Source organism: Girardinichthys multiradiatus, chromosome 18, assembly GCF_021462225.1.
Source record: "Girardinichthys multiradiatus isolate DD_20200921_A chromosome 18, DD_fGirMul_XY1, whole genome shotgun sequence".
Lineage (NCBI taxonomy): Eukaryota > Metazoa > Chordata > Actinopteri > Cyprinodontiformes > Goodeidae > Girardinichthys > Girardinichthys multiradiatus.
The window spans coordinates 24,326,935-24,354,683 of NC_061810.1; the positions used below are offsets into that span (position 1 = coordinate 24,326,935).

Sequence of the window (27,749 nt, forward strand, 5' to 3'; positions counted from 1 at the left end):
CATGGTGGTGCTGCAGGCTTTGGTTGGACACCAGTATGGAGCAGCCGTTCTGCCCACCCAGGTGGAGGTGTCAGAGTACCAGCTGCTGCTCCAGGAGAGCCAGCAGGCAGGCGTCTGCACCCGGCAGCTGGAGAGGGCGTACCAGAGAGACGAGAACGTCCTTCCTCCCTCCTACCGCCTGAGGCCTTCTGTAAAGTCCATCTGCAGTCCTCTTTATTTTGTTGTTCATTTTATTTAAATTAATATTGATTTTATTAACATGGTGGGTTTTTTGTCTTATCTATTCTTATTAGGAAAATATTTAGATACCAATCACTTAACAGGTGTGAAAAAAAGTTTCATTTGTATTAAATGACAAAACATTTGAAAAAGATTAATGATTTTGGTGTACGTAAGATAACATAGCATAGTGTAGGATATGAGATATAACACCCTGCTGCAAAATGTATAACAGTTTAAGATAGCATTTAAAATACATTGTTTAATAATTTAGTGGTGTTACAAAAAAAGAATAAAAGGTTTACAAACATTTTTGCTCAGCAGGGAGAAGAGAAGGAAGAAGAAGAAGAGAATAACATGATGCATAACAAAGAGGATTTAAGGACGGTGTTGCAGACAGCTGTGAGTCTGTGTGTCCAGAACAGACTTATGTCTGCAGAGAGAGCAAATATCTTCTACAGATCAGGTAAAAACTCTTATCGTAAAATATTTATCATAAAATAGTGTTTTACATAATCTAAATTTATTTTGACACACCCGATGCAGTTTTGTTTTTTCCACATGTTGGTCCAGGTACATACTGTGGAATAACCCTTTAGCAACCTGCTGATTCAGAAAGCCAAGTTCAGTGTTGTGTTTGTTAATGATTTATGGGCGAAGCAGATAATAAATCATGACTGCTCCACAAGAATGTAGCCCCTCAAAAATCAAGAAATTTGACTCTGCAAAGGGATTTCATTTTGAAATTTAAAAATGCAGGTTTCCTGAACCTCTCAGCTGAACACACCTGATTCTGGGTTTTCTTGTTGTCTCTAGCCCTTGATGCAGATCTGCGATTTGCTCTGGAAAACTGCCCTGTTCAGGACATCATCAACAGATGTATGATCTATGTCCACAAGGTCATCAATGCAGACGGAGAGAGAGGAAAACAACAGAGAAATTCAGAGCTGCAGTCAGAGTTGAAGGTGAAAGTTCTCCTAGAAGGAGACCTTACAAAAAACACCAAATGTATTTTTCAAAGGAAGTATCATTATACGATTGTTTAGATTTAATTAAACACATAACCACGTAAAACATATCTAAAATGTAGACCGATGTAAATGTGATAGTTGTTTTAGTTCAAGATCATGCTGGATAGAGCTGAATAACGTTTAATTTAAATTTCTTAAATCTGCAGGCTGAAACCTCTCAGCAGACCCTTCTGAAGACAGTACCCACTCCTTCCGAGTTATTATCACAGCTCTGTGACAGCTACCTTGCTCTCCTCGCTTCCCGCCAACTTCTCCTCTACACCACAACCACCGAGTGCGACCGCCGCCACGGCTACACCACAGCCAGGAGGCGAGCCTACGCAGACTCCCTGTGCCAGCAGGTTTTCTCAGACCTCATGGCATTGACTGACAGTTCCAACATTCCCCAGCTCAGAGGAACTGCTCATATTGTTGATGCCCAATCCAGAGAGTGGGCCGAGCAAGAGCAGCTGTGCAGCATCCTCGCTCAGTTTTATAGCATTATTCAGCCAGAGGAGGAAAAGGTCAGGATTGAGCTTTTCATTGGGTGTTTAATTTATATGTCTTATTATTTTTTTTGTATTATTGTTGTTATTATGTTTCTATTGCAAAATGTAACTTGATGCCAGAAGATGCTTTTTGCTCTTGCTGGTTGTAGATCAGAGCTTATGTCAAACAGATAGATCAGCAGCGCCCACTAGTGCTGACTGGAGGACCATGCAAAGGGAAGACTGTGTTGGTCGCACACTGCGCTGAGCAGGTCAGTATTCAAATTAGTATTAATATCAATTTATATATATATATATATATATATATATATATATATCTTAAGACATTTGTCTTTTCAGATAAAACTATTTAGTAATTTTCAGACAAACTGATTAAGAAAGAAAATGTAGCTGCAACTTTTAGATCTCAAACTGAGTCCTAACATTGTAGTTTTATATGTTAAAAATGAGGTTTCAAACAATTCACATGAAAACTGGTAAACCAACCAGAAAGAGAGTATTGCTAGTTTTTTATAATAACAAACAAATTGTCTGTCCACAGATCAAGGCCTGGCTAGCAGACTGTGATCCAGTGGTGATCAGTTGTTTTTGCAGCCTTTCATTCAAAACATCTCCCAACCATCTGCTCTCCAGACTCTGTCATCAGATAGCTCGCAGATATGAAGAGCTGTCGCTCACTAAGCTAGAGCCTGAGTCCTGCCTCTGCAGGAACCCAGATGAGTGCAGCTGCAACATTAACTGCAGCTCAGATCCTCACAATGACTCCTGCCACAGAGAACGGGTCTGTGATGGTGACCCAAATTTCTGCAAAATACCAGATTCTGGTCCTCGAGAACTGCATTCTAGCATCATAAAAGTGGATTTTTCTCTGTTTGAGCTTAAAGAACATCTTGCATCCCTTCTTATCCAACTTCCTTCCACCAAACATCCTCTTGTTCTCATCCTCGATGGCTTGGATCAGCTGGAAAACTGCTTTGGTGCTCAGATCATCAACAGCCTCCCGTCCCCCCTCCCTGACTCTGTCAAACTCGTTGTTACAGTCTCCTCACACAGAACAGGCCTCTTGCAGGCCATCAAACTACACTACCCCCAACAAGTAAGACTTCCTCACTCTGTATCAGCAGACAGTGAGGAGAAGACCGGCTATGCTTGTGTACAGCTCCAATCAAAGGACAGGAGACAGTGTGTGAAGCTTTTGGAATCGCTGCTGAACAGTTCAGGGAGGAAGGTGACGTCAGGACAACAAGCGCTGGTGAACCAGGCACTAACCTCCTGCTGTCTGCCTCTTTATACTCGACTCCTGCATGCACATGCTTCGCTGTGGCACTCTGGTATGACTTAAATAAAAACTACTTATTCCTACAGAAAATGACGGTTTTCCGGATAAGACACAAAGAAAGGTTTTAGTATTATTTTAGCTCATTCTCTTTAGTTTCTGAGGCTGCCTCATGTCAATCGTGTGTTTAACACAGATAATTCTTCATATCTTATAGAATAACTTTCAGTGACGAGACTCAATGTGAAAAGGTCAAAAAGTTGAGAAAACATATCAAGATATAAACAAATTTGTCCAAACTGTATAGTGTGAAACCGCTGATACAATAACAGTGAATGGTAGAACATCCTCTTTAACCAGGAAATGTATGACACCTCTAAAGATGGCCTTCAGTATCAATTATTATTTTAAACATATTTAAACATAATGCGTACTATTAAAATTCAGACGTAAACATTCTTTTAATTTTGTGTTGGTTTTGGTTACTAAAACTAAATAACGATACCATGTTAAGTAAAATTAAATTCAGTTGAGTTTTACTTTACCTATTTAATTTCAGTATGCATACTCAACATTGCCAAAAGTATTAGTTCCCTTTCATTTACACACAAACTTTATTGGCATCCCATTGTAACGCAAAGGCTTTAATGGTGTTGGCCCAATCTTTTGCAATTGAAACAGCTTCAGCTCCTCTGGGGAGGCTCTCTACGATGTTTATGTGTGTGTTTATGGGAATATTTCACCATTCTCCCAGGAGAGCATTTATCTGGTCAGACACTAAGGTTGGACGGGAAAGCCTGGCTCACAGTCTCCCTTACAATTTATCTCAAAGGTGTCTGCCCAGACCAGCCCAGCCAAGTTTTTCCTCAACCATTAATGTCCTTTCGGGCCTTGCTTTGTGCACTGGTGCACAGTGATGTTTGAACTGAGGATGTCATCTTCAAATTGTTTCCACAGAGATGGTAGTGTGACATTGTCTACAGTGTCTTGGTAAGCTGAAGCCGTGAGAGTTTGTTTTAACTGGAACTCTGACAAGTCCATCTTCTAAACAATGGATAAATTCCTCAGCCCTTCAGCATCCGTTGACATCCCCTCTTCTTATAATAGCACTAACAGTTGAATGAGGGATATTTACTGAATTTACTGAACAGGGGGCATCTCATCATGGCTCCATCAAGCTCCTGAGAGCGACCCTATTTTTCACAAATGTTTGCAAAGGCATTTTAGATTTTTTACACCTGTGTGAGTGGATCACCTGATATCAGTTATTTAGATGGGTGACCCGACATATTTGCCAAAATAAAGCTTAATAAATCCAGTTGGACATCCCTATTTAGAAGCATTTTCAAAACAAAACCATAACAAAACAACTACATACAACGTAATCAGTCTACAGTAATATTTCAAGTTCCTAATGTCTCAGTACTTTTTTCTTGACACGATTTTTTTAATTGGAAAACTGAACATTTTAAACATTATCATAATTATATAAACAGAAATGTGCATTAGTTCTAGTGTATTTGGTGCAAATGCATTTTTAAAATATTTTTTTCTCTCAATGATCATAGATCTTAATATAAAACGCGTCTGCAAATTATTTGGCAATAATTAAATGTAGGCTTTGCACATTTCAACATATGTGATGTAAAAAATAGACTTGCACCTACATTATTACCAGGAGTTAAAAAGTTTTAGATCTCATATTTTGTTTTCCTTTTCTTGTCAGATTCAGATGTGACTGAGTCGTCTCTCCCTGACGGCGTTCATTCGTCTATTTCCGCTCTCTTGGATCACTTGGAACAGAAGCACGGCTCGTCCTTGATGGCTCGTACGGTCTCTTACGTCTCCCTCTCCAGGACCGGGCTCTGCGAGTTTGAACTTGTGGATCTGCTGTGCTCAGACAATGGGATTCCAGCTGAATGTGAAAGAACAGTTTCACAAGTTGATGTAGAGAGGCTGCTAATGGATTTAAAAAACTTCCTCATCAGACGGTCGGTTGCTGATTCACAGGTGCTGTTTTGGGTGAGCCAACATTTCCAGCTGGTCGTGACTAAAAAGTATCTGGGCACTCATGGGGTGAGGAGCAAGATCCATTCAGAGATGGTGGACTATTTCAGTGGGAGGCGGGTTAATGGAAATGAAAAGGCACTTTTTGTAAACCCTAAATCTGAATCAGACAGTCAGCCATTTATTTTCTCTGTTTCTGAAGATGCTTGTAGGGTAAACATGAGAAAGATCCTAGAGTTGCCTCATCATTTGCAACAAAGTGGCAGGTTGGAAGAAATGGAACATGAGTTGTTGATGTCTTCAGAGTTTCACCAAGCAATGGTTCAAGCTGGCAAGCTAGATGATCTGGTAGCCATGTTGGAGGCTGATGAAGGCTCAACAAAGTTTTTAAGAGAAAGATGGCTGCTTGCAAGCACATTGAAGTCCTCTGCTTGCTTCCTGCAGAACTCACCCCTACAGTTGCCTACAGTGATGGAGATGAGCCTCCTCCCTTACTTGGACATCTTTCCTGCCCTTGAAGGATATGTCAGAGACATCAGACAGGACAGGAGGAAAAGGGGGAAAGGAGCAGGACTGGTCATTTGTTTCAGTCCCTGCTCTGTTCTCCCTATTTGCAAATTAGGACTCAATCTTAACACCAGAACAATTAGTGTTGCAGAAGCTGCATGTACAGAATGTGGGGTTGTGGCAGAGATCATGGATGATGGTTCTGCCTGGATTTGGAAAGGTTCAGTTTGTGATTTTGACAAGCTATCACTTAGCCAGGAGCAGCAGGAGTTGAAGTTTGCAGGAGTGAAAAGTAGCTGTACTTTCCTACTGCTTTCAACACAATCCAACAAGCTCTTTGTGTGGGATGTGGCAGATCCAGAGAGGCTTATTGAGGTGAAGGAATCACCGGATACAGAGTCTAAGTCAAGCCAAACTGAGAGTACAATTAAAGGCTTTGTCTCATGTCAGGAAAAGTTATGGATGTGGTGGAAAAAGGAGAGTTTTGTCAGCATGTTTGATATCTCCAGCAATACCTCTATTCGTCTTCGGTGTCAGAGCTCTGTGATGTGTCTCGTTGCCTCCTTCCAGAGTTGCAGCATTTACTGTGGACAGGAGGACGGCACAGTGTCGATATTTGATCTCACAACCAGCAGTCTTCTTGGCACTTGTTTAAACTCAACCCACAGGGCAGTTATGCAGATAATCCTCTGTGAAGAGGAGCAAGAAATTGCATGTGTGGACATGTGTGGGAACGTAGCCCTATGGGATGTTGCGGACCAAAAACAACCACCCAGACTTGTCAAAGAAAACTTCAATCAGGGTAAATCTTCCAGCATTTTCAACACAGATTATTCCAAAGCCATCACCACTCTTTTGGTGTGTCAAACTCACCAGGTAACATTGTGGAATACATGTAACTGGGAGATGTGGGACCAGTTCCTTGTGCCGCACGGGAAAGCCTTCGCTCAAGCAGTGCTCTCCCTGGATGGACATCTCTTCCTGGCTTTGTTGGACAATTTCCCGCTCGTCTTGGTGTGGAGGGTGAACACTGGTGAGTGTGTCCTCTCCTTAGAAACAAACACACAGCCCCTCGCGCTCCTCAAAACAGCCTCAGATATCATTTGTGTGAGTCACGATGGAAGCCTGACAGTCTGGAACTCAGAGATGATAAATGCTGCAGGTACGGCAACAAAAATGAAGAGTGGAGTGAAAGGCGTGGCGGTGGAGCAAACAGGAAAGTACTTCTACACATCAGATGGGTCAGAGAATGTGTGGAGATGGAATTTAGATTCTGGACTTCCACAATTTACCTTCCTGCATGATGGTCCTGTGGAAAAGATGCAGCTTTCTCCGAACAACAGCCATCTTCTCTCCCTCTCAGCAGGGGAAATTTATGTCTGGCAGACAGAAACAGGTGAGAATATCGGCCGGATCAGCGGCGGCAGTGCTGCAGATGTGCTGATCACTCCCAATAGTAAGTTTGGAGTGAGCATATCTAAACATGGCCTCTCCCACGTTTGGAAGCTGCCACACGGAGGTATTGTGTGCAGAATTCACCTGTATCTATCGAACGCTCAGGTATCGCCTGAGGGGACGTTTCTTGTTGGCCTTCGTTATGGAGACCTGCTGGCTGCCAGCCTATGGTCCGGTTCAATCAGCAAGCGCTTCTCCTGCGTGGAAAACTCAGAGCGCGTTGTTGCTTTTCAAACTCTTTTAGACCACCCGGACTTTGTGGTGGTGCTGACCGTCTCTGGAGCGGTGTACACCTGGAAGCTGTCAGAGGAGACCGTGTGCCGGCACATTCAGCTGCCACATATGTTTGACTGTCAGCCACAAGACTTCCAAATGTCCCCTGATGGGAGCTACGCACTGCTGTCCACTGATAATAACTCCATCAATATCTTAGACTTATCTTGTGTAAGGCTGTACTCCTTGAAAGCTGAAGGTCCTGTTATCAAGGCCTGCTTGGATAAAACTGGATGCTATGTTGTGTATGTTTGCAACCCGAGCAGCCAGGACAAGAGCTGTGCTTGTTACCTGCACTCAAAGCTCATCCTCACAGTCGTACGCCTCTCAGACAGGGAGAGAATAGGAAGCGTACATCTTCATAAGAATCCGACGACTCTGACTGTCAGCGAGCAGCAGGGCGTGTTTGTGGGCTTTGATGACGGGTCTGTGGGTGTGTTCTCTGTTTCAGATGCTACGGCTGATGGGGAGAAGTTAAAATGGAACAGGGAGAATTTAAAAAGAGACCTGAAAACATGTCCCTTTGACAGGGAACCTTTGAGCTGTTTTTTTCAGTCCAAACCCAATGTTACATGGTCTTGAACTTAATGCATCTGCTCAAGTATAGTGCAACCAAAATGACTTCTGGTCTTTTTATCTCTACGCCTTTTCATACTTATTAAAATGTATGTAATATGTAATGTAATTTTGTCATGTTACCACACCCAACTTTTTCAGCAGGAAGCCGTCTGAATGTGTTCATTTTTCCCCCTCAGGGGAATGTTTTGCTCCCACTTTAAAAACTGATGACTTTAACGTTTTTTTTTAGTTTCTTTTGACAGTCTCCTTTTAGGAAATGCTATTTTGTGACTTAGATTAAGAACACACATTCTTAGTTTGGATTCAGCATGGGTCCTAATCTGTCATATCTCATTACACCGAGCTTTGCAGAAAGGAGAAAAAGAGCCAAAATAAATTGAAATATGGTGTAAAACCAACTTTCAGATAATAGTAAGCAGTTGAATCAAATTAAATGTGAGATTTTACCCTTTTTATGACTATGTCTTTTCATGCTTCATCAAAATATAAAAAATTTCAACTGATACGTAACGGGTTAAACACAATGGTTGATTACTTGTGCATAGCTGAACCATACCCCCACTTCTAACCTTCCTACAAAGGTTAGAAGTGGGGGTATAAATGGGCAAAGGGGCAAATTGACATTGAGTCAATTAAAATATACACAGATAATTAATTTAATTAACACAATGTCTATATATCTTAAAACAGGACATTAAATCAGAAAAAAACGTTGCCTGTTTTAGGTCAGTTAGGATTAGCTATTTTTTTCTTTTCCTAAATGCCAAAAATAATGAGAGATATTTTGTAGAAATTTATTTTAACCCCCTTTAAATTCAGAGGTTTATATGCCTTTCCTTAGTATTTAGTAGAATTGCATTTTAAACTCTGACATTTCTTAATAGTTTGCTGGAGTGTTGGCCCATTCCTCTTTACAGAACTGGTTTAACTGAGCCAGGTTTGTAGGCCATTTACTCACACACACACCTTTTCAGCTCTGCTCACAACGTTTCTATGGGACTGAGATATGGGCTTTGTGATGGCCACTCAAAAATATTGACTTTGTTGCCCTTAAGTTGCAGTATGATTTGTCTTATTCTCCATTTGGAAAACCTGCTTGGACCCAAGCTTTAACTGGCAGATTTCTTGAGATGTTGCATCAATATTTCCACAAATTGGTGGATCTATTGGTAGCATCTATTTTAGGAAGTGCACCTGTCCATCCTGCTGCAAAACAACCCCACAACATGATGGATGTCGTTGTCATGGGTGAACCCTTGAATTACCCAATTAAAATAGAAGGGCGTACTTTAGTGTTTTTGTTTTGGTTTTTGAGATGAGTATCCAGTGAAAGCATATAATTTCTGTTAAGGTTAATGACTTAGGCTTGCAGCTAATGAAAAACCCCAAATTCTGTTTTTCACCAAATTAAAACATTGGATGAAAACTATTTTAATAAAAGGCATTTATGCAGATATCTAGGCCAACACTATAATGGGGACAAACTGATTTTCACAGAGTGCTGCAAACATCTCAACATTCTCCCTGACTTGTCTGCTATGAACTTTATGCTGCTGTTTGTTCATTAATATCCTCTTACAAACCTCAGTCCTCCACTGAACTGCTAGATTTATTGTAGAATACATTATTCGCTGGGGACTCTGTTTAATAATTAGAAAACTTCTGAAAGCAATTAGTTAGATTAGATTTTATTTGGGCATTTCAGGAGTAAAGGAGGTTTAATTGAATTCATGCCACATTTTTTCAGTATGTTAATACATTCAAAAAACATGCAACCTTCCCACTTTACGCTGATCTTAGTGTTAGCCTGTCACATGAAATCCTGATAAAATTAATTAGGTGGATGTAATCTGACAGAATCTTAAGTTCGTTTTGGTTTATGCGTCTGAAAAGCAGCAATAAAGTAATTAGAGCATCCCCCTTCTCCAGACCCAAAGTGTCAAGTCAGAGGTCTGTGAACAGATGACGTTAGGGGGGGAGGGTCATGTGTAGTGTTAAGTCAGAGGTTTTTCAAAAAGAGTATCCATTGAAAGCATGAAAATAATGGTGACTTTAAATTAGTGTAGTTTTTAGAGGAAAGCTATCAACATTTGAGGATCATAGGGGTATGAGGTAGGGTGGTGAATAAAATAGTTTCACAGCTTCTGTGAACACCAGTCTTGTGGGGGTGAGTTATCTACGGCTTCTACCCAACTCATCTACTTGGGGCCATTAAAGGTCAAGACGTTTACGATAGGCAAACAGAGGGTATTATTTTGTAGTAAACAGAAGCCCAGTCTTTATTTTAATGCTCTCCGAGTACAACAGATGTTTGCCTTATGTTCCTCGCTAGATCAAGAGGATCATCAAAAACTTGGTTTTGGAAGTAATAGGCAAGGCTTGTAAACTTTGTGGGACAATAAATATTTTGTCTTTTAGTGAGTGAGATGGATCTAGTGAGTTTGCCACATGTTGAACTTTTTCCCATCAGTTAAAGTGGTCATGGTCTATGAAGTTATGAAAATCTTGTAGGTTTTGAGTAAGGTCAAATAGAATATCTATAACATGACCTTTGGACCATAAAAACTAAAGACCTCCCAACAGGTCTCAAAATGAGGTAAAAGTGAACATCCATCAATTTCATAATTTCTTGTCTAACATCTTTTTTCTTAACAAATCAACCACTCTTTTACACTAAATTGGGTTATTTAGTTTGGGAAACCCTTATTTCTAGTCTTTTACAGACATCTGCATTTATTTTCCAGACTTTTCTCATACCAAAGAGCCACAAAAGTATTTACTTAGATAAAAGCTGTCCTTAGTAGGACAGTACTATCACAGATCTAACAGTTTAACAGAGAAATAAGGCCAACTAAGGGAAGGAAAAAGGTGGGTTTTGACAACAGGCTTATCAGTTTACCATGTAGATAAGGTAGCCAATGGAATAAAGTGTAGCATCCAGTCTATATTGAGAAGGCCAGAACTGGTGGTTCAATGATTTATTAAATCCATCCGTGTCATCAACCAACGTAAGAGCTACACAAGAGCAAATAACAATAATTTTAAACATTTCACCATTAATTGTCATGCATATCCCATTAAATTAGTACATTTCTTTCCATTAACACTACCTTTTACATCTTTTTGCATAAACATTTGAAGTTACTCAAATACACTTTATCACATTTACAAACCTTGTCCCTCTATCGACTGAAGATAAGCTTAAGTTGCCTTTTAACTCTTTCCGTTGTCCTTTCTCTGTGTTGCCGAACTCATTGCAGTTTTACCTTTTTGTCCAACTGAGCTGGTTCCGTTACCCTACTTCCGCTCATTAGGAAGTTATCAAAATAAAGGCATGTGGTCTTAAACGTAGTTACTATAAACAGCGGTAACTTTACTCTGCTGGTCCTTACATAAAGGGTCTCACATTTCTCTTGATTAAGCAAACTGAACAGTAAAACACATTCGTGCAACATTATTTATTGTTGACTAAACCAAATATGAGTTAAATGAATCAAATCTATTCATCGTTTAACTGCTAAATAAAATACAAGTGCAATATTAGAAATGCCTAACTTTTCTTTACGGTTCATCAATATAACACTTTAAGTCACATGTAACTGTGTAGGAGTGATCATTCAGCTTTTTCCTGATTAGTACGATATTCGGTTGTAAACAACTAAAACCAAACACATTTTTTAAAAGCAGTACAGATTTCATTTTCTTCGTTTTTTTATTTTTATTTTTTATTGTATTGTTCTTGTAAGAAATGTTAATACCTGCTAATTTATTAACTCTATTAGACCTATCTATTGGTCACCTACATGCTTTTTACTTTACAAGATAGTTATCTACAAAGGATTGAGTAACATCTTGAATACTATGGTTTTTGTTTCTGTTTATTTTATTTCTGGATTTAGTATGTATAGTATGTATTTGCAGTAAAGTCAGACAAATATTATGCATTAAGCTAAAGAAGTGTTTTACAAATAAACCACGAGTTAAAAATCACAACTACCCAGCATTCCACAAAGACTATATGTCTGAGTTTCGTTTCTACCTAAATACAAATGTATTTGATGTGTTTATACTTTTTAGAATATATACTTTTTCTTAAAAAGTCTCATACAAAATTCAGTCTGTCTTTTTTATTTAATTATTTGATTAATTATTTCTCGTACATTGTTCCAGTATTACTTTCATAAATTTCTGTACATTTTTCATATTAACAACAACCTGCACGTTTGTTAACAACCTACATCAATGAAATGTACACTGTCTCTTTAAAAATAAATACGGTCATCGTCATCATTTAATTGTAGCTGAATAGTTCCTTTATTTTTACGTCTAAATATCGGCAGACATTGTTGAGAATCTTACCTCTTATTTTGAAAGGTTCTCTTCAGATAATGTTTTGATTGCAGTAACACTTAGCCTTTAGGGTGGGACATTTTGTGCGAATATAATTATTTCAAGTAATTCAAGTAATAATAATTTGGGTGATGTTGAGAGTAACTTTCTACAGTATGAGAGAAATATTAATGTACAGAAATTCTTCTATGCGCTAATGCTGCCTTCACGTACCTTCGTAAGCTCGTAGATTTGCGTGTAAAGTAATTACACATTGCAAATAAACTGTGTAGCTGAAAACGTATCATATGAGATATTTTAACAAATCCAGTGAGCCTTAAGTGTTCTTATGCGCTACAGTCGCGAAAGAATTTGTTTCTTTCGCAGCTCGCAAGGGGAGTTTCATATTTCCCACAGCAGGTGAAAGCAGCACCTGCAGCTCAATAGGATCGCCGCTCTAGATGCTGTGGTTAGTCAACCTGCAGACATGCAGCTGTACTGTTGGGGAGACAGCTCCAGTGGACAGTTTGGGGTCCAGGCGGCCCTGAGCCCGGTGAGTTGGACCGCACCCGGGGTTGTAACCAGCATCTGTTGCGGTGAGCAGCACACTTTATTCCTCAAAGCAGACGGTAAAGTTTTATCATGTGGACACAACTCAAAGGGCCAACTCGGACGAAGGAGCCAAAGTGGAAAGATGCTTGGTAAGTAATTATATCTATCTATATATATTTGTTTTTTATGGTAAATAGAATAACTTATTAATTATAAATTATTTACCATACGTATCCAAATGACTTAATGTGACCATATTTATTTTGTTAAAGAATATTGTTCTCCTAAATTATTTTCTTCAGCTTGTTGCTTAATTGTATGTTGCTTCAGTATCATGAATCATCTGTGACAGGCATATAATGCAGACTAATTTGCTGAGGTGACTTTCAGTTTCGTTTCATCCCAGTTCTTTCATGCAACGAAACTTAACTAAGCCTTTATGTTGAGTTCAGTGGGAGTTGGGAAGTTTGAAGGATTGTTTATTTATTTTTATTTTTTTTATTTGTAGCAACCACTTAAAAGGCTAACAGCAGCACCTGTCATATATTTCATAATGCACTGGCTCGTTGTACTGGAGTTATATTACAAGGTGTCCTTGTATCAATTATACTGAAACTTTTGTTTCCTAATCTTAAATGTAATGGGTCATTGGCAGTGTATCTATATATATATATATATATCAGATACAAAGCAGAAACACTCAACCCTACTTGTCTTAGTTAATTTAATTAATATTTTTATTTTATTTTATTGCTTTCTTCTGTAATATTGTAAAAGTGCTGTTTTGACATCACGAGTTAGGTTTTAGATTCAGCTGACTTTTCTAATGTGTTTGTGTGTCGTCACTCTCCTTTCTCCCCGCTTTAGGATGTGTGGAGGGACTCGGTGATGTTGTCGCCATGGCTTGTGGTCAAGACCATTGTCTGGCTTTATGTGCATCTGGACAAGTGTTTTCTTGGGGGGCAGGAGATGATGGACAGCTTGGGCAGGTACCAGGGCAGCAGTGCAACAATCAGAGACCAAGGCAAGAACTGAAAGTGATGAGTAAACATGCACTCTTTATTGTAAATATGTCTAACCCATTATTGCCTCATCAACTTACAGCCGAGTACCCATCCCAATGCCCATTAAGATAATCCAGGTTACTTGTGGAAACTCCCATTCCCTCGCATTGACTAGAGGTAAGACAATAAACCTGCTGAGGAAAGCTTTGTGTATTTAATTGCAAAACACATTTTGTTTTTGCCTCTTTTTAGGAGGAGACGTCTTCTCCTGGGGTTCAAACAGTCATGGTCAGCTGGGCCTGGGGAAGGATTTTGCTCATCAGCACAAACCTATCTTGGTGTGCTCCCTGACCGGAGTCGCAGTGACCCAGATTTCAGCCGGAGGGAGCCACACCCTGTTCCTCACGCTCTCCGGCTTGGTGTACTGCTGTGGAGCCAATAAATCTGGCCAGCTGGGGCTCAACAGAGTGGATGAGAAAGGTAGATTAGGTTAATCTTTTTTCATCTTGAAGTTGGAGCTCACAGGTAACTCTCACACTCCTCCATAAAAAACATTCATTCTTTTTGATATTTTCTGATCCTAAACAGGCAGGTTCAACATCTGTCTGGTACCTGCTCTCAGACCTCTGGGCATCTCTTTCATCAGCTGTGGAGAGGCACACACTGCTGTGTTAACTAAGGTACTAACATTGCTGATTGAGATTATTTACACAAAGTGAATGAGACCCTCTGACTTTAGGCTTTTTGAAAGTAATTAGTCTGATGTGATTCTGGGTTTGGTAGGAAGGGAAAGTTTTTACTTTTGGAGATGGGAGCCACGGCCAGCTCGGTCACAACTCCACCACCAGTGAGATTCGGCCCAAGCTGGTTGATGGTCTCGGAGGGCCAGCATCTCAGATTGCATGTGGGAGGTAATTATATTCAATTCAGTTCAATTCAGTTTATTTATAAAGCGCCAATTCACAACACATGTTGTCTCAAGGCATTTCACAAAGTCAGGTACATACATTCCAATTAATCCTAATCATTGAACAGTGCAGTCAGATTCAGTTATTTATTCAAATTGGATAAAAAGTTTTTCTGTCTAAGGAAACCCAGCAGATTGCATCCAGTCAGTGACTTGCAGCATTCCCTCCTCCCGGATGAGCATGTAGAGACAGTGGACAGTCCCTGGCGTTGACTTTGCAGCAATCCCTCATACTGAGCATGCATGTAGCGACAGTGGAGAGGAAAAACTCCCTTTTAACAGGAAGAAACCTCCAGCAGAACCAGGCTCAGTGTGAGCGGCAATCTGCCACGACCGACTGGGGGTTCGAGAGAACAAAGAAGCACTGATCCACGAGTACTTTCTATGTATGGGAAGGAAAAGTAAATGTTAATGGATGTAACTCCTTTAGTCGTTTCATCTAGAAAGAAAGAACAGATAAACTCTGAGCCAGTTTTCAAGGTTAGAGTCTGAAAGAGACCATATAGAGTTAGTCACAGTAAAAGCTCAGTCAGCAGCTATGTCTAGGAGAGAGAAAGGGTTAAACACTGAAAGACAGGGCTATGTGGATCATCGGTAGAGGGTGAGCATTAAGTTGCTGCCAGCAGAAGCTTGGACGATGCCCCTCTCCAGAAAGGTGTCACAGGTAGACACAGAGTCAGGCCAGGTGTAGCTTCTAGGAAGAGAAATGAGAGAGAACATAAAGTTAAAAGTTGAAATAACAATAAATAATGCAAGATTGGAGAGTAGTGTGAGAATGTAGCGAAGAGAGTGAAAGTGGTCATTATGTCTTCCAGCAGCCTACGCCTATAGCAGCATAACTACAGAGGCAGCTCAGGATAACATAAGCCACTATATAAGCTTTATCAAAAAGGAAAGTTTTAAGCCTAGCCTTAAAAGTAGACAGGGTGTCTGCCTCACAGACTAAAACTGGGAGCTGGTTCCACAGGATAGGAGCCTGATAACTAAAGGATCTGCCTCCCATTCTACTTCTAGAGACTCTAGGAACCACCAGTAAACCTGCAGTCTGAGAACGAAGTTCTCTGTTAGGAACATATGGAACAATCAAATCTCTGATGTATGATGGAGCTAGATCATTAAGGGCTTTATATGTGAGGAGGAGAATTTTAAATTCTATTCTAAATTTAACAGGGAGCCAATGAAGGGAAGCTAAAATAGGAGAAATATGATCTCTCTTTTTAATTTTCATCAGAACTCTTGCTGCAGCATTTTGAATCAGCTGAAGGCTTTTAACTGCATTTTGTGGACATCCTCATAGTAAACAATTACATTATATTTGCAGCGTCACTCCTGGATAGGATATTTCTAATTTTGGCAATGTTCCGGAGGTGAAAGAAGGAAATCCTTGAAACCTGTTTAATATGGGATTTAAATGACATGTCCTGGTCAAAAATAACACCAAGGTTGGGGGCGGCGCTGGTGGCGTAGGGGTTAGCTAGTGGTGTAGTTGTTTCAATCATACATCTTTTAACTTGATAATCAAAGATTATTAATTTCATTTAATACTTGTAAATGAATGGAAACTCATCATACATCATTTCTTTGGATACACTTTATTTATATTTGTGTTTATATTTCTGCAAAAGATAAAACAGATAATATGTGGCTCCACACAGGCCCCTCCAGTCTCTCAGTCCCAGATTATGAGAATATGCTTGTTTTCACTCTCTACCGCTCCAACTGTGTATTTTAATAATTATTGCATGGATTACACATAAGGATATAAGGATATTTAGTGTAACCTTTATGGAGTTAACTGTGAGCAGTTACTGCATGTTGCATGGAGTACATGGAAAGATCTCACCTTATTTTGACAAAAGGTTGTTACAGCCTTGTCTGATAATGATCTACTATAATGACATTTTCTTTCAGGTGTGGAGTACTCGGTTAAATTAAACTCAAAGGTTATTAAAAAATGGTCAGACAGGACAGGGTTATGAGAGAATATTGTTATGTCTTTATACTCAATGCCATATGTCAGCACAAGGTCCAGAGAATGAAGACAAAGGTGGGTAGGTTTGTTAATGTTTTGAGCAAAGCCAATTGAGTCTAAGATAGCATCAAAGGCTATATTTAAGCTATCACTTTCAGTGTCAACATGAATGTTAAAATCCCCCACTATAATAACCTGATCTGTATTTAACACTAAATCTGATAAAAGGTCTGAAAACTGATCTAAAAATTGAGAGTAGGGGCCTGGTGGACAGTATAAGACAACAAACAGAAGTGGTTTTAGTGCTTTGCAATTTGGATGGGGAAAACTAAGGATTAAATATTCAAAAGAGTTGTAGCTATTATTTGGTCTGGGAATAATCAATAAATCGGACTGAAAGATGGTTGCTACTCCTCCTCGCCCAGTATTTCGAGAAATGTGAAAATTTAAATAATTAGTAGGAGTTGACTCATTTATAGTAACATAATCCTCTTGCTGCAGCCAGGTTTCTGTGAGGCAAAATAAATCAATCTGATTGTCACAAATCAGGTCACTAACTACCAAAGTCTTTGAAGAGAGATCTTATGTTCAGTATATGTATATATATATATATATCAAGTTGTTCTTTACGTACAAGATCACTTCATAAAACTAGGCCAAAACACCTTGTGCCATTAAATACTTTCTATTTAAATTCCTATTTGGCCTTCCAGGTGTCACACTCTGGTGTTGACTTCCTCTGGACAGCTGTTTGCTTTTGGTAATGGGGACAAAGGCCAGTTGGGGACTGGACAGCAAGACAGCAGCCTGTCCCCCTCCCTGGTTCAGCTTCCATGGATCTCTGACAGGGCAGCAGCCATACCTAGTGGTACGTATGCAGTCGCCCTGGATGGCAGGTTGATGGATTAAATGATTTATATGGTGTGCATGTGTGTTCAATTGCTTGTCAAATAATCATATTTGGTGAGACATTTAATCTTTTTCTAGCTTTTTGGAACAATTTTTAGATTTGAAACAAACTAAAATGAAGTTATTCTCTAGACTCTAAAAAATAGGTTTAGGATTTTAAAAACAAGATTTTCAAAGACTAATTTTGATTATTCTTTATGTCCTCAAGCAGACTTGACGTTATCAGCTGGATGGAACACAAACTTAATTTACTCTTCACCTGCAAAGGTAACGTGTACCAAAGTAGGAATACTTTTCAATGAACATAAAAAAGGAAACATCAAATCTTGTCTACCTTTAACTTTTAAGACCTCCGATCACGGACAAATAATTGGGCGGCTGGATGACACAAAACTGCAAAAATGGTTGGCAATGAATTGCAGCAACGTCGATGTTAAAAGGTAACCCAATAATGTAACTTTGGATTTTCATGTTGCAATGCTGTGACAACGTTTTTGCCTGCCTATAGTTTTCTTCTGTCTCTGCTCTTTTGTCACACCTAAAAATGTCAAATCATCTAACACATTTTATTTTCTGCCAACAATGACCAGAGTAAATATAAAATGAGTTTTTTAAATGTTGATTTCCTTTGTTGAAAAAAAAGAAAAGATATCCAAACCAATGTGACCTAACGGCTGAAAGATCTTATAAAGTAAAATATCATCTAATTCAATTCAATTCAATTCAGTTTTATTTATATAGCGCCAATTCACAACACATGTCATCTCAAGGCACTTCACAACAGTCAGGTACATACATTCCAGTTAATCCTAACCATTGAACAGTGCAGTCAGATTCAGTTATTTATTCAAATTGGATAAACAGTTTTTCTGTCTAAGGAAACCCAGCAGATTGCATCCAGTCAGTGACTTGCAGCAATCACTCCTCCCAGATGAGCATGTAGAGACAGTGGACAGTCACTGGCGTTGACTTTGCAGCAATCCCTCATACTGAGCATGCATGTAGCGACAGTGGAAAGGAAAAACTCCCTTTTAACAGGAAGAAACCTCCAGCAGAACCAGGCTCAGTGTGAGCGGCCATCTGCCACAACCGACTGGGGGTTTGAGAGAACAGAGCAGAGACACAAAGAGAACAAAGAAGCACTGATCCAGGAGTACTTTCTATGGGAAGGAAAAGTAAATGTTAATGGATGTAGCTCCTTTAATCGTTTCACCAAGAAAGAAAGAACAGATAAACTCTGAGCCAGTTTTCAAGGTTAGAGCCTGAAAGAGACCATATAGAGTTAGTCACAGTAAAAGCTCAGTCAGTAGCTATGTCTAGGAGAGAGAAAGGGTTAAACACTAAAAGACAGGGCTATTTGGATCATCGGTAGAGGGTGAGCATTAAGTTGTTGCCAGCAGAAGCTCGGGCGATTCCCCTCTCCAGAAAGGTGTCAGGCAGACACAGAGCCTGGCCAGGTGTAGCTTCTAGGAAGAGAAAAGAGAGAGAACATAAAGTTAAAAGTTGAAATAACAGCAAATAATGCAAAATTGGAGAGTAGTGTGAGAATGTAGCAAAGAGGGTGAAAGTGGTCATTATGTCCTCCAGCAGCCTAAGCCTATAGCAGCATAACTACACAGATAGTTTCAGTTCAGATTATTTAGTTAAACGGCGCTTATTTACAACAATGTCGTCTCAAGGAACCCCACAAAGGGTCCCACTGATGGTCATTGTTATACTAAAAACCACAATGATTGGGATACCTCCCTCTGTCAGACTGATTATAACCATTGGAAAAGAGAAGGGGTCATACAGGTAGCAGAAATGGAGGGTGTGTTTGCACCTCATAACTGAGCCAGTTTAGGCTAAACCTGACTCCCCCTTACTCCATCCAACAGGGAGGGAAGAAGACGGAGGTAAAAAAATAAGGAAGATAGCTCAGGATAAACTAAGCCACTCTAACTATAAGCTTTATCAAAAAGGAAAGTTTTAAGCCTAGCCTTAAAAGTAGACAGGGTGTCTGCCTCACAGACTAAAACTGGGAGCTGGTTCCACAGGAGAGGAGCCTGATAACTAAAGGATCTGCCTCCCATTCTACTTCTAGAGACTCTAGGAACCACCAGTAAACCTGCAGTCTGAGAACGAAGTGCCCTGTTAGGAACATATGGAACAATCAGATCTCTGATGTATGATGGAGCTAGATCATTAAGGACTTTATATCTGAGGAGGAGAATTTTAAATTCTATTCTGGATTTAACAGGGAGCCAATGAAGGGAAGCTAAAATAGGAGAAATATGATCTCTCTTTTTAATTTTCATCAAAACTCTTGCTGCAGCATTTTGAATCAGCTGAAGGCTTTTAACTGCATTTTGTGGACATCCTGATAGTAAAGAATTACAATAGTACAGCCTTGAAGTAACAAATGCATGGACTAGTTTTTCAGCGTCACTCCTAGACAGGATATTTCTAATTTTGGCAATTTTCCAGAGGTAAAAGATGGAAATCCTAGAAACCTGTTTAATATGGGATTTAAATGACATGTCCTGGTCAAAAATAACACCAAGGTTTTTTACTTTATTATCAGAGGTCTATTTAATGCCATCCAGGTTAAGTGATTGACTAAGCAGTTTCTTTTTTAAAGACTCCGGTCCAAAGACAACAACTTCTGTCTTGTCTGAATTTAGAAGCAAAAAAAGCTCAGTCAATTGCTATGTCTAGGAGAGAGAAAGGGTTAAACACTAAAAGACAGGGCCATGTGGATCATCGGTAGAGGGTGAGCATTAAGTTGTTGCCAGCAGAAGCTCGGACGATTCCCCTCTCCAGAAAGGTGTCACAGGTAGACACAGAGCCAGGCCAGGTGTAGCTTCTAGGAAGAGAAAAGAGAGAACAAGGTTAAAAGCTGAAATAACAGCAAATAATGCAAAAGAAATTCATAAACATAAAACAAAGTCACTAACAATCAATCAGTCTGGAAATGGTTAAAGTTATTTCTAATGTTTCGGGGCTCCAACAAACTACAGTGAGAGCCATTAATTAATTAACAGTGGTTAACCTTCCCAGGAATGGCCAGCTTACCAAAATTACTCCAACAGCTCATTGAGGATTCATCCGGGAGGTCAATTGGGCGAATTGGGCAACAATTATATCCATGGAAGGGACCCAAGGCTCTAACCACTACTGACCAAACATGGTGATGACGGTCGCCTTAAGGCCCTGGACGACTTGCCATAATTGATAAACCATGAATCCTGTTCTCTAGCTGAACATCCTGAAGGACCCTGTCTGGCCATCAGTTTATGACCTTGGTTATACAGCAGGACAAAGATTCAAAACTAATCAGCAAGTCCAGCTCTGAATTACAAAAATAAGTTTTGGAGAGTCCTAGTCTTACAGTCTAAAGTCCTAATCTGCAATAAAATCCGACTGGGATGCTGTGGGATGAATTTAAACATTTCTACCTTTTCACATTGGGCCAGGTTAGCTTCGATAGCTTTCTTTACCTAATAAGGAAAATCATTACTTAAAGACAGATTTTTGAATTTTATATGGTTATTTTTTATTTTAAAATCTGTTTCATAATCTGAAGCATTAAATGTTTTTAAAAAAAGCAAAAATAGAAGAAATCTGTAAGGGAGCAAATTTCACAATGCTTTATTGTCTTTTGTGCATGGCTAATCTAAAATATACATTTAGTGTTTACAAGTCCCTTCTGAAACTTTCTTCTTTTTGTGGTACAGAGAAATCGAGTCAATGTTTTTCACAAGTTCAAGTCTTGTTGCAAGTTTCACTAAACCAGAGTGAGTATGACTTTCCATCAGCGTTACTGCGGTTGTGTTTGGATTAGAGAAATACGTCTTACCAATAAATGATTCCTACAAGTCACATTTCTAATGCGGCTGTGGCCTTGATACCAGTGGAGCTCCGCTGGAAGCTGGTGCGTTAACAGTGGACCTCGAAGCCGCTCGCCAGGCTTTCGACCAGATGTTGGCAGTCCCATGGATCAAACAAACAGTTAAGGACAAAAATTTAAAGGCATTTACCTACAATAGCTGAGAAATGTTGAAGTTTTATGTCCATATAAAACCAGTTCAGGTACAAGAGTTCAAAGTTGGATGCACTGCACATTATATTAGTTATGCATAGCTTTTTTTATTGATTTTGTTTTCCATGCAGGTGAATCTGAAGGGGCTTGTAGAATTGCTCATTGTCTCAAGACGTCATATAAAATCTCCAGAGATCCTCCTGATTTTGCTGACATGCCCCCTGCTACAAGAGGACTCGAATGTCATGAATGGAGCTTTACATCTGGCAGTTGTCATTGAGGATCTGAGCGAGAAGACTCTGACCACACTAAGTAAGAAACTGCTGCACTGCCTTTAGATGTTTTATTCATTTAGATGTTTTATTGTAAGGTTTAAGAAGTTCTGCTATCCCCGAGTTTAATATTAGTATATGTATATATATATTATGTGCAAACCCTTGTCATAATAGATGTACAGCTCTTGAAGGTTTATTTATTTTTGTCTTTCCTTTTTAAATCTGCAGGAAGCTTTTGGTCTTCTCTGTCAGCCAGTATTTTGATCAGGCACATCATGGTCTTCAAAAATGCCCTGGGTTTCATGCTGAAGAACAACCTGTTAGAAACCCATTACCCAGGAATCAAATTACTGCTGAAAGCCCTGAAGCTGCTTTACAAAGTCAGTACTGAATGCTTCTTTTCAGTCATCTTTGTGTTTATTTGAAATTGGGTAAAATTAGACTTTCATAATCTTCTAGTCAGCTGCTTGGCCTTTAACCTTTGAGAGATATTTACCTCTGCCAGCGATTCGTAAGCAAATTATAAATTAATGCTTTGAAATTTCAGATTTTCTCAGCATGACCCCATTCTGATAGTTTGATATGCAGTCCTTTATAGGGTGGAAATTTATATGGGACTACAAAACTCTTAATTTCTTTCATTATTAGTAAAATAAAAGATTGTTTCTGATGATGCATTTATTTTTTTTCAGGCAAACAAAGTTGGGAAGTCCCACAAAGTCCCACTGAGCACCTTTTATGTTGAAGAAATTGGTAGTACTCATCATCTACATGTGGATGTCACTCTCTGGTTGACGTTCTCCAAACAAGAGGTGAAAACAGTGTTACGTGGTGTTCGATCTGCTTTTTGGTTCTCAGAGACTCTCCTTGTTAATTTATTTTCTTTTCTCGAAGGACAATGAGCAAACGCCTGCCATTTTCTGCCGCTACCCTTTTGTTTTCCCCCTGGTTTGTAAGGTTGCTGTCTTTAACATCTTGGCACGCGTGATGAAGGTAAAGTGCTTTATCAGTTTATCAGGCATCATCTAGAGGTACATCTAAAAAAAAGGTATTAATATTGTGTAAAAGCGCAATATTGTTTGCCAGTCATTTCAAATAGATAAACGGTTGTTTTATAGAGATTCATTCAGAATATCACATTAGGCCAATCAAAAAAGGATGTTTTAAGCATGAAGTGCTCTATAGTTTTCCAGTAGATAGCTGCATTGACTGTGGACTTCAGAAAACCCAGTGGACCAACACCAGCAGATGATATGGCACCCCAAATTATCACTGACTATGGCAACTTCACACTGGACTTCAAGCAACGTGGATTCTGTGCCTCTCCACTCTTCCTCCAGACTCTGGGACCTTGATTTCCAGATAAAATGCATAATTTTAATCTGAAAACAGGACTTTGGACCGTTAACAATCCATTTCCTTTTCTCCTTAGCCCAGGTAAGATGCTTCTGACGTTGTCTCTGGTTCAGGAGTGGCTTGACACGAGGAATGCCACATTTGTAGCCCATGTCTAGTATTCATCTGTGTATGGTGGCCCTTGATGCACTGACTCCAGCCTCGGTCCACTCCTTGTGAAGTTACCCCAAATTCTTGTATGGATTTTGCTTGACAATCCTCTCAAGGCTGCGGTTCTCCCTGTTGCACCTTTTCCTACCACACCTCTTCCTTCCACTCAATTTTCTGTTAATATGCTTGGATACAGAACTCTTGTGAACAACCAGCTTTTTCAGCAATGACCTTTTGTGGCTTACCCTTCTTGTGAAGGGTGTCAATGACTGTCTTCTGGACATCTGTCCAGTCAGCAGTCTTCCCCATGATTGTGTAACCTATGACCCAGACTGAGAGACAATTTAGAGGGTCAGGAAACCTTTTCAGGTGTTTTGAGTTAATTAGCTGATTAGGGTGTGACACCTGGAGTGTCCAATAATGAACTTTTTCACAGTATTCTAATTTTCTGAGACACTTAATTTTTGATATTCTTTACTTGTAAGCAATAATCATCAAAATGACACAAAACAAAGGCTTGGAATATATCACTCTATGTGTAAGACCTCTATATAATACATGAGTTTCAGCTTCTGAGATGACTGGCAAAAAATATTGCACTTTTACACAATATTCAAAATATTTCAGATGTACCTCTATATGGCTGCAAACATTTGTGCTCCGGGACTTTTTATGGGAAGAGAGTTTTGTAACTGCAGGAAGCTTATCATGTTGTTCATGGAATGGGTTTTCCATGGCCTCAAGATTTCCTGGGAGACGCCCTGCACTCCCCTGTCCCGGTCTTCCAGCTGAATCTGAGACGAACTCACCTGGTGGAGGACACCTTCAGACATCTCGCTGCAGCTGATCACTCTCTATTCAAAAGGGAGCTTGTGGTAAACACACAATTTAAAAAATGTCCCTAGTTACATGTTTAGGTTGAATAGAGTCTGTGAAATTAAAGACCAAAAGCTAACAAAGAATTTAAAACTGCAGAACCTTTAATGATCTTTATTTTCACCTTGTTCATATGTGCAGCTTAAGAGAAAGGGTGAGTTAAATTAAAATCCTAATGTTGGAGAACCGGTTTTTGCAGATGCAGCTTGGATGTATGTTTATTGGTATTTTAAAAAGTTTTTTAAATCTTTCCACCAGGTGCAGTTTGTAGATGACAGGAAGATCATGAACGTCAACAAAAATGATTTTTTTCTGCACGTGTTTGATAAGCTAATGGATCCTGAATCTGAAATGTTCATGTACAACGAGAGTCGGACCCTGGCCTGGTTCCCACCCAAGGTAACACCTGTTCATCAAAGAAGAAACTATATATTAACCAGGCTTATTAGTTTGTTGTTTAAAGGCTAAACTTGTCTGTACAGGAACAGGTGCCATTTTCTTGTTTGTTTTTTCCTTTTCCAAACAAATAGCTTAAAGTGGAGGAGAAGAGGTACTTCCTGTTTGGCGTTCTGTGTGGCCTGGCTCTTTACAACCACAACATTATACACCTGCCGTTCCCGCTGGCGCTCTTCAAGAAGCTGCTCCGAGTCAAAACATCACTGGAGGACATGAGGGAGTTTGAACCTGTCCTGGCAGAGTGAGAAACATTTAAAAATCTATGACTGAACAGGTCTCTAAGCAGGCTCTAGAAACATAAAAAGGCACTTGTGTTTGAACATAGACACATTTTCATCTCAGAGGAAAAGTCACAAATATATTTTTCTTTTTCATATTTGGTATGGTCCAACTCAAACATTTATTGGTGTTGAATGCAGGGTCATTATTGTTCCCATGACATCTGTATAAGTATGAAACTAGCCTTTCTAGGTCTGGATAAGTATGGAAAAAATAAAAACAGTCTGGACAAATGTTTCCAGAGTTTTCCTTATTCTGTTGTCTAAAACACAAAAAAACAGGAATTTTTAAATAAGAAAATGATTTTTTATGTTGATTTCTATCAAAAAGATCACTGAAATTCCCAATTGTTCGGACTTTTACAAACAAAATATAGATATTAAAATGTGCTAAAAACTATGCTAAAAACTGTTTTAGTATAAAGTAATTTAATGTTCTAGATTTTAAAATAAAATAAATTTAATTTAACAAACTAAAAAAATAAACAAAAGACTTACTAAAACCCTGAATTGGGAGCTAGTCTCAGCATTGTGTTGTTTCATAATTTATAGAACATTCAGATAATAAAATCAACTGAATGCCCAGAAATCTTTGAAATTTGACTTTGAAAATGTTAAGAATTTTGTGTTGGCGGTGTGGCTCATTGTTGTATTAAATTAGCTTTCCTCACTGTTGATTGTGTGTTAAGGTCATGGAGGTGCATTTTGGAGGACTTTTCTCCTGATGAAGTCGAAGCCCTGGAGACAACTTTCACTGTAGGTTTTTTAAACACAAACTGAGCATCCAGTTCAGTTTCACCCTCTTCAAAAGATAAATGTGGGTGCAGGTTCTTAACTAGCCGTTCATCTGTGATGGTAAAAACAGGTCTCCTGGGGTGATGAGGAAGCTGAACTTGATCCAGACGAGCCTGGAAAACTGGTCACTGGATCTAATAGGTTGGTTTGAACTTTCATTTCCATTTCTACCTGTTTGCATCTCATGTTTGTGTAAAAGTCTGTTTTTTCTGCCATCTGTCTGTGGAAATGTTGCAGATTCCAGTTAAAAATGTGTAGTTTATGCAAGAACCTTCAGAGTTGTAATAATCTACAAATCATTATATTATCATCAGGGACTGTTTGTGTTATTTTTCTTGTCTACAGGAAAGAATTTGTTGATGCCTGCGTCAACCACGCCTTTAACAAGTCAGTGGAACGAGTTTTTGAACTCTTCAAACGTGGGTTTTTTAAAGTGTGCAACATGGATGTTGTGGAGTTCTTCCAGTCTGAGGAATTACAGACGGTCATGGTGGGCCAAGAAAACTATGACTGGGAGGTCTTCAAGGAGGTAGCCTGAAATCCACTGATTTTATCCTTTTAGTTTTACATATTACCAACACATTTTATACATTTATTTTTAAACATTTGTTCTAAGGCAACATAACTGAAATAAATGAAAAATTCAGGTTGTTGCAGCATCAGTGATGTTGGTTGAGTTGTTGCTGCAGTTAAAAATTATTCAAATGGATGTATTAATACGTGGTTAACTGTAGGTAAATGAGACATGCAGTACATTATGTTTTGTTTTTATTCTTAAATTTACAGAACACACTTTATGAGGGAGACTATCATGCTGGCCATCCGACCATCATTACCTTTTGGCAGGTGTTTGAAAATCTCTCTGCAGAAAACAAGAGAAAGTTCCTCCGTATGTTTTTCACTTTTCTGTTCAGTTTGTATCAGTTGTAGATCTTACTGCAGGTCTGTTACATTCATTGGTTTGTTTTCCTGTTTGTGGTCAGTGTTCCTCACAGGCTGTGACAGAGTCCCCTTCCTGGGGATGGATGTTGTCAGGATGACAGTGGCCGTGTTGCCTGATGCCACAGAGATCCATTTGCCTGAATCTCTCACCTGCCATTTCCGGTTGCTGCTGCCCATGTACAGGAGATACCCGGTGGAGAGGACGATGGAAACCAGGCTCCTTCAGGCTATTAACCACAACAGAGGCTTCTGGAAAGACTAGAAATCTTTCTTAAAACCCACCTTATTGCTTACTGGGTTTTCCACTGTTTGCAGCATCTCCATATTATCTGAGATATTATGTATCTATAATATTTATAATTTACAGAGGATTCCTATGGATTTGTCTTGTGAAATGCCAAACGTTTCCAAGCTCAGTTTTCCAGAGGTCTCACTCCTTCAGATATACATATGGGTTCATGGCAGATATTTATATAGGTGACAGAGTTTAGATGGGGAACCTCCGAACCAGAATCAATGGAAGAAAGAAAGAGAGGTTGGACACAAGAAAGGAATGAAGGGAGGGCACAAAAGACTGAAGTAAGAAGGGAGACAACAAAAGTTGGACAAAAGAAGATAGTGGGGAGGACAAAAAGTCTGGAAATACCAATATTTTTCCATACTCTTGTTTTCCAGACCGTGTAGAAACCACATCTCAATAATGCCACCTGATTTTGTTTATGAATGTGACTTTGTGATTATTGATGTGATAGTTTAATGTTATTTGATTATATATTCAATTCAGAGCTCACTGTTATGTAGCAATGAAGCAGCGCCACACTGAGCATTAAACGTGAAACAGAATCAGTGTTTCCGAGTAAATGTTCAGCTTTGTTCAATTACAAGCAAAAATGCTCCACAATTAAATATTAATTGCTTCATCTCAGAAAACATTTTGGACTTATAAGCTGTTTGAGGCTTTATATGAATTTGTTCTTTGCATTATTTCTCTTCAGGTTGCACATACAAATAAACATTATTTTCCACAGCAGC

The 27,749-nt window shown here is 39.2% G+C and overlaps 2 protein-coding genes across 3 annotated transcripts; both read left to right on the top strand.

Moving 5' to 3' along the window:
• The first annotated feature begins 290 nt into the window (after positions 1–290).
• On the top strand, positions 291–8,286 carry LOC124883701 (NACHT and WD repeat domain-containing protein 2). Its single transcript, XM_047390940.1, has 6 exons — positions 291–685; positions 1,036–1,184; positions 1,397–1,753; positions 1,888–1,989; positions 2,280–3,069; positions 4,741–8,286. The coding sequence occupies exons 1-6, from the start codon at positions 577–579 to the stop codon at positions 7,836–7,838; spliced, it is 4,605 nt and encodes a 1,534-aa protein (XP_047246896.1). The 5' UTR covers positions 291–576; the 3' UTR covers positions 7,839–8,286.
• Positions 8,287–12,636: 4,350 nt separating this feature from the next.
• LOC124884112 (probable E3 ubiquitin-protein ligase HERC6) lies at positions 12,637–27,747 on the top strand. 2 transcript variants are annotated; one of them, XM_047391770.1, is made up of 23 exons: positions 12,637–12,865; positions 13,584–13,740; positions 13,821–13,897; positions 13,973–14,200; positions 14,309–14,400; positions 14,504–14,631; positions 17,373–17,527; positions 17,777–17,835; positions 17,917–18,008; positions 21,285–21,344; positions 21,462–21,558; positions 21,721–21,901; positions 22,093–22,244; positions 22,557–22,676; positions 22,759–22,857; positions 24,069–24,245; positions 24,505–24,645; positions 24,777–24,943; positions 25,670–25,736; positions 25,846–25,916; positions 26,121–26,304; positions 26,562–26,664; positions 26,759–27,747. In XM_047391770.1, exons 1-23 carry the CDS (start codon positions 12,652–12,654, stop codon positions 26,977–26,979), a joined length of 3,042 nt encoding a protein of 1,013 aa, XP_047247726.1. In that variant the 5' UTR covers positions 12,637–12,651; the 3' UTR covers positions 26,980–27,747. The 2 variants fall into 2 exon arrangements, with proteins under 2 accessions (XP_047247726.1, XP_047247728.1); XM_047391772.1 differs by having other exon boundaries at positions 17,780–17,835.
• Positions 27,748–27,749: the final 2 nt, after the last annotated feature.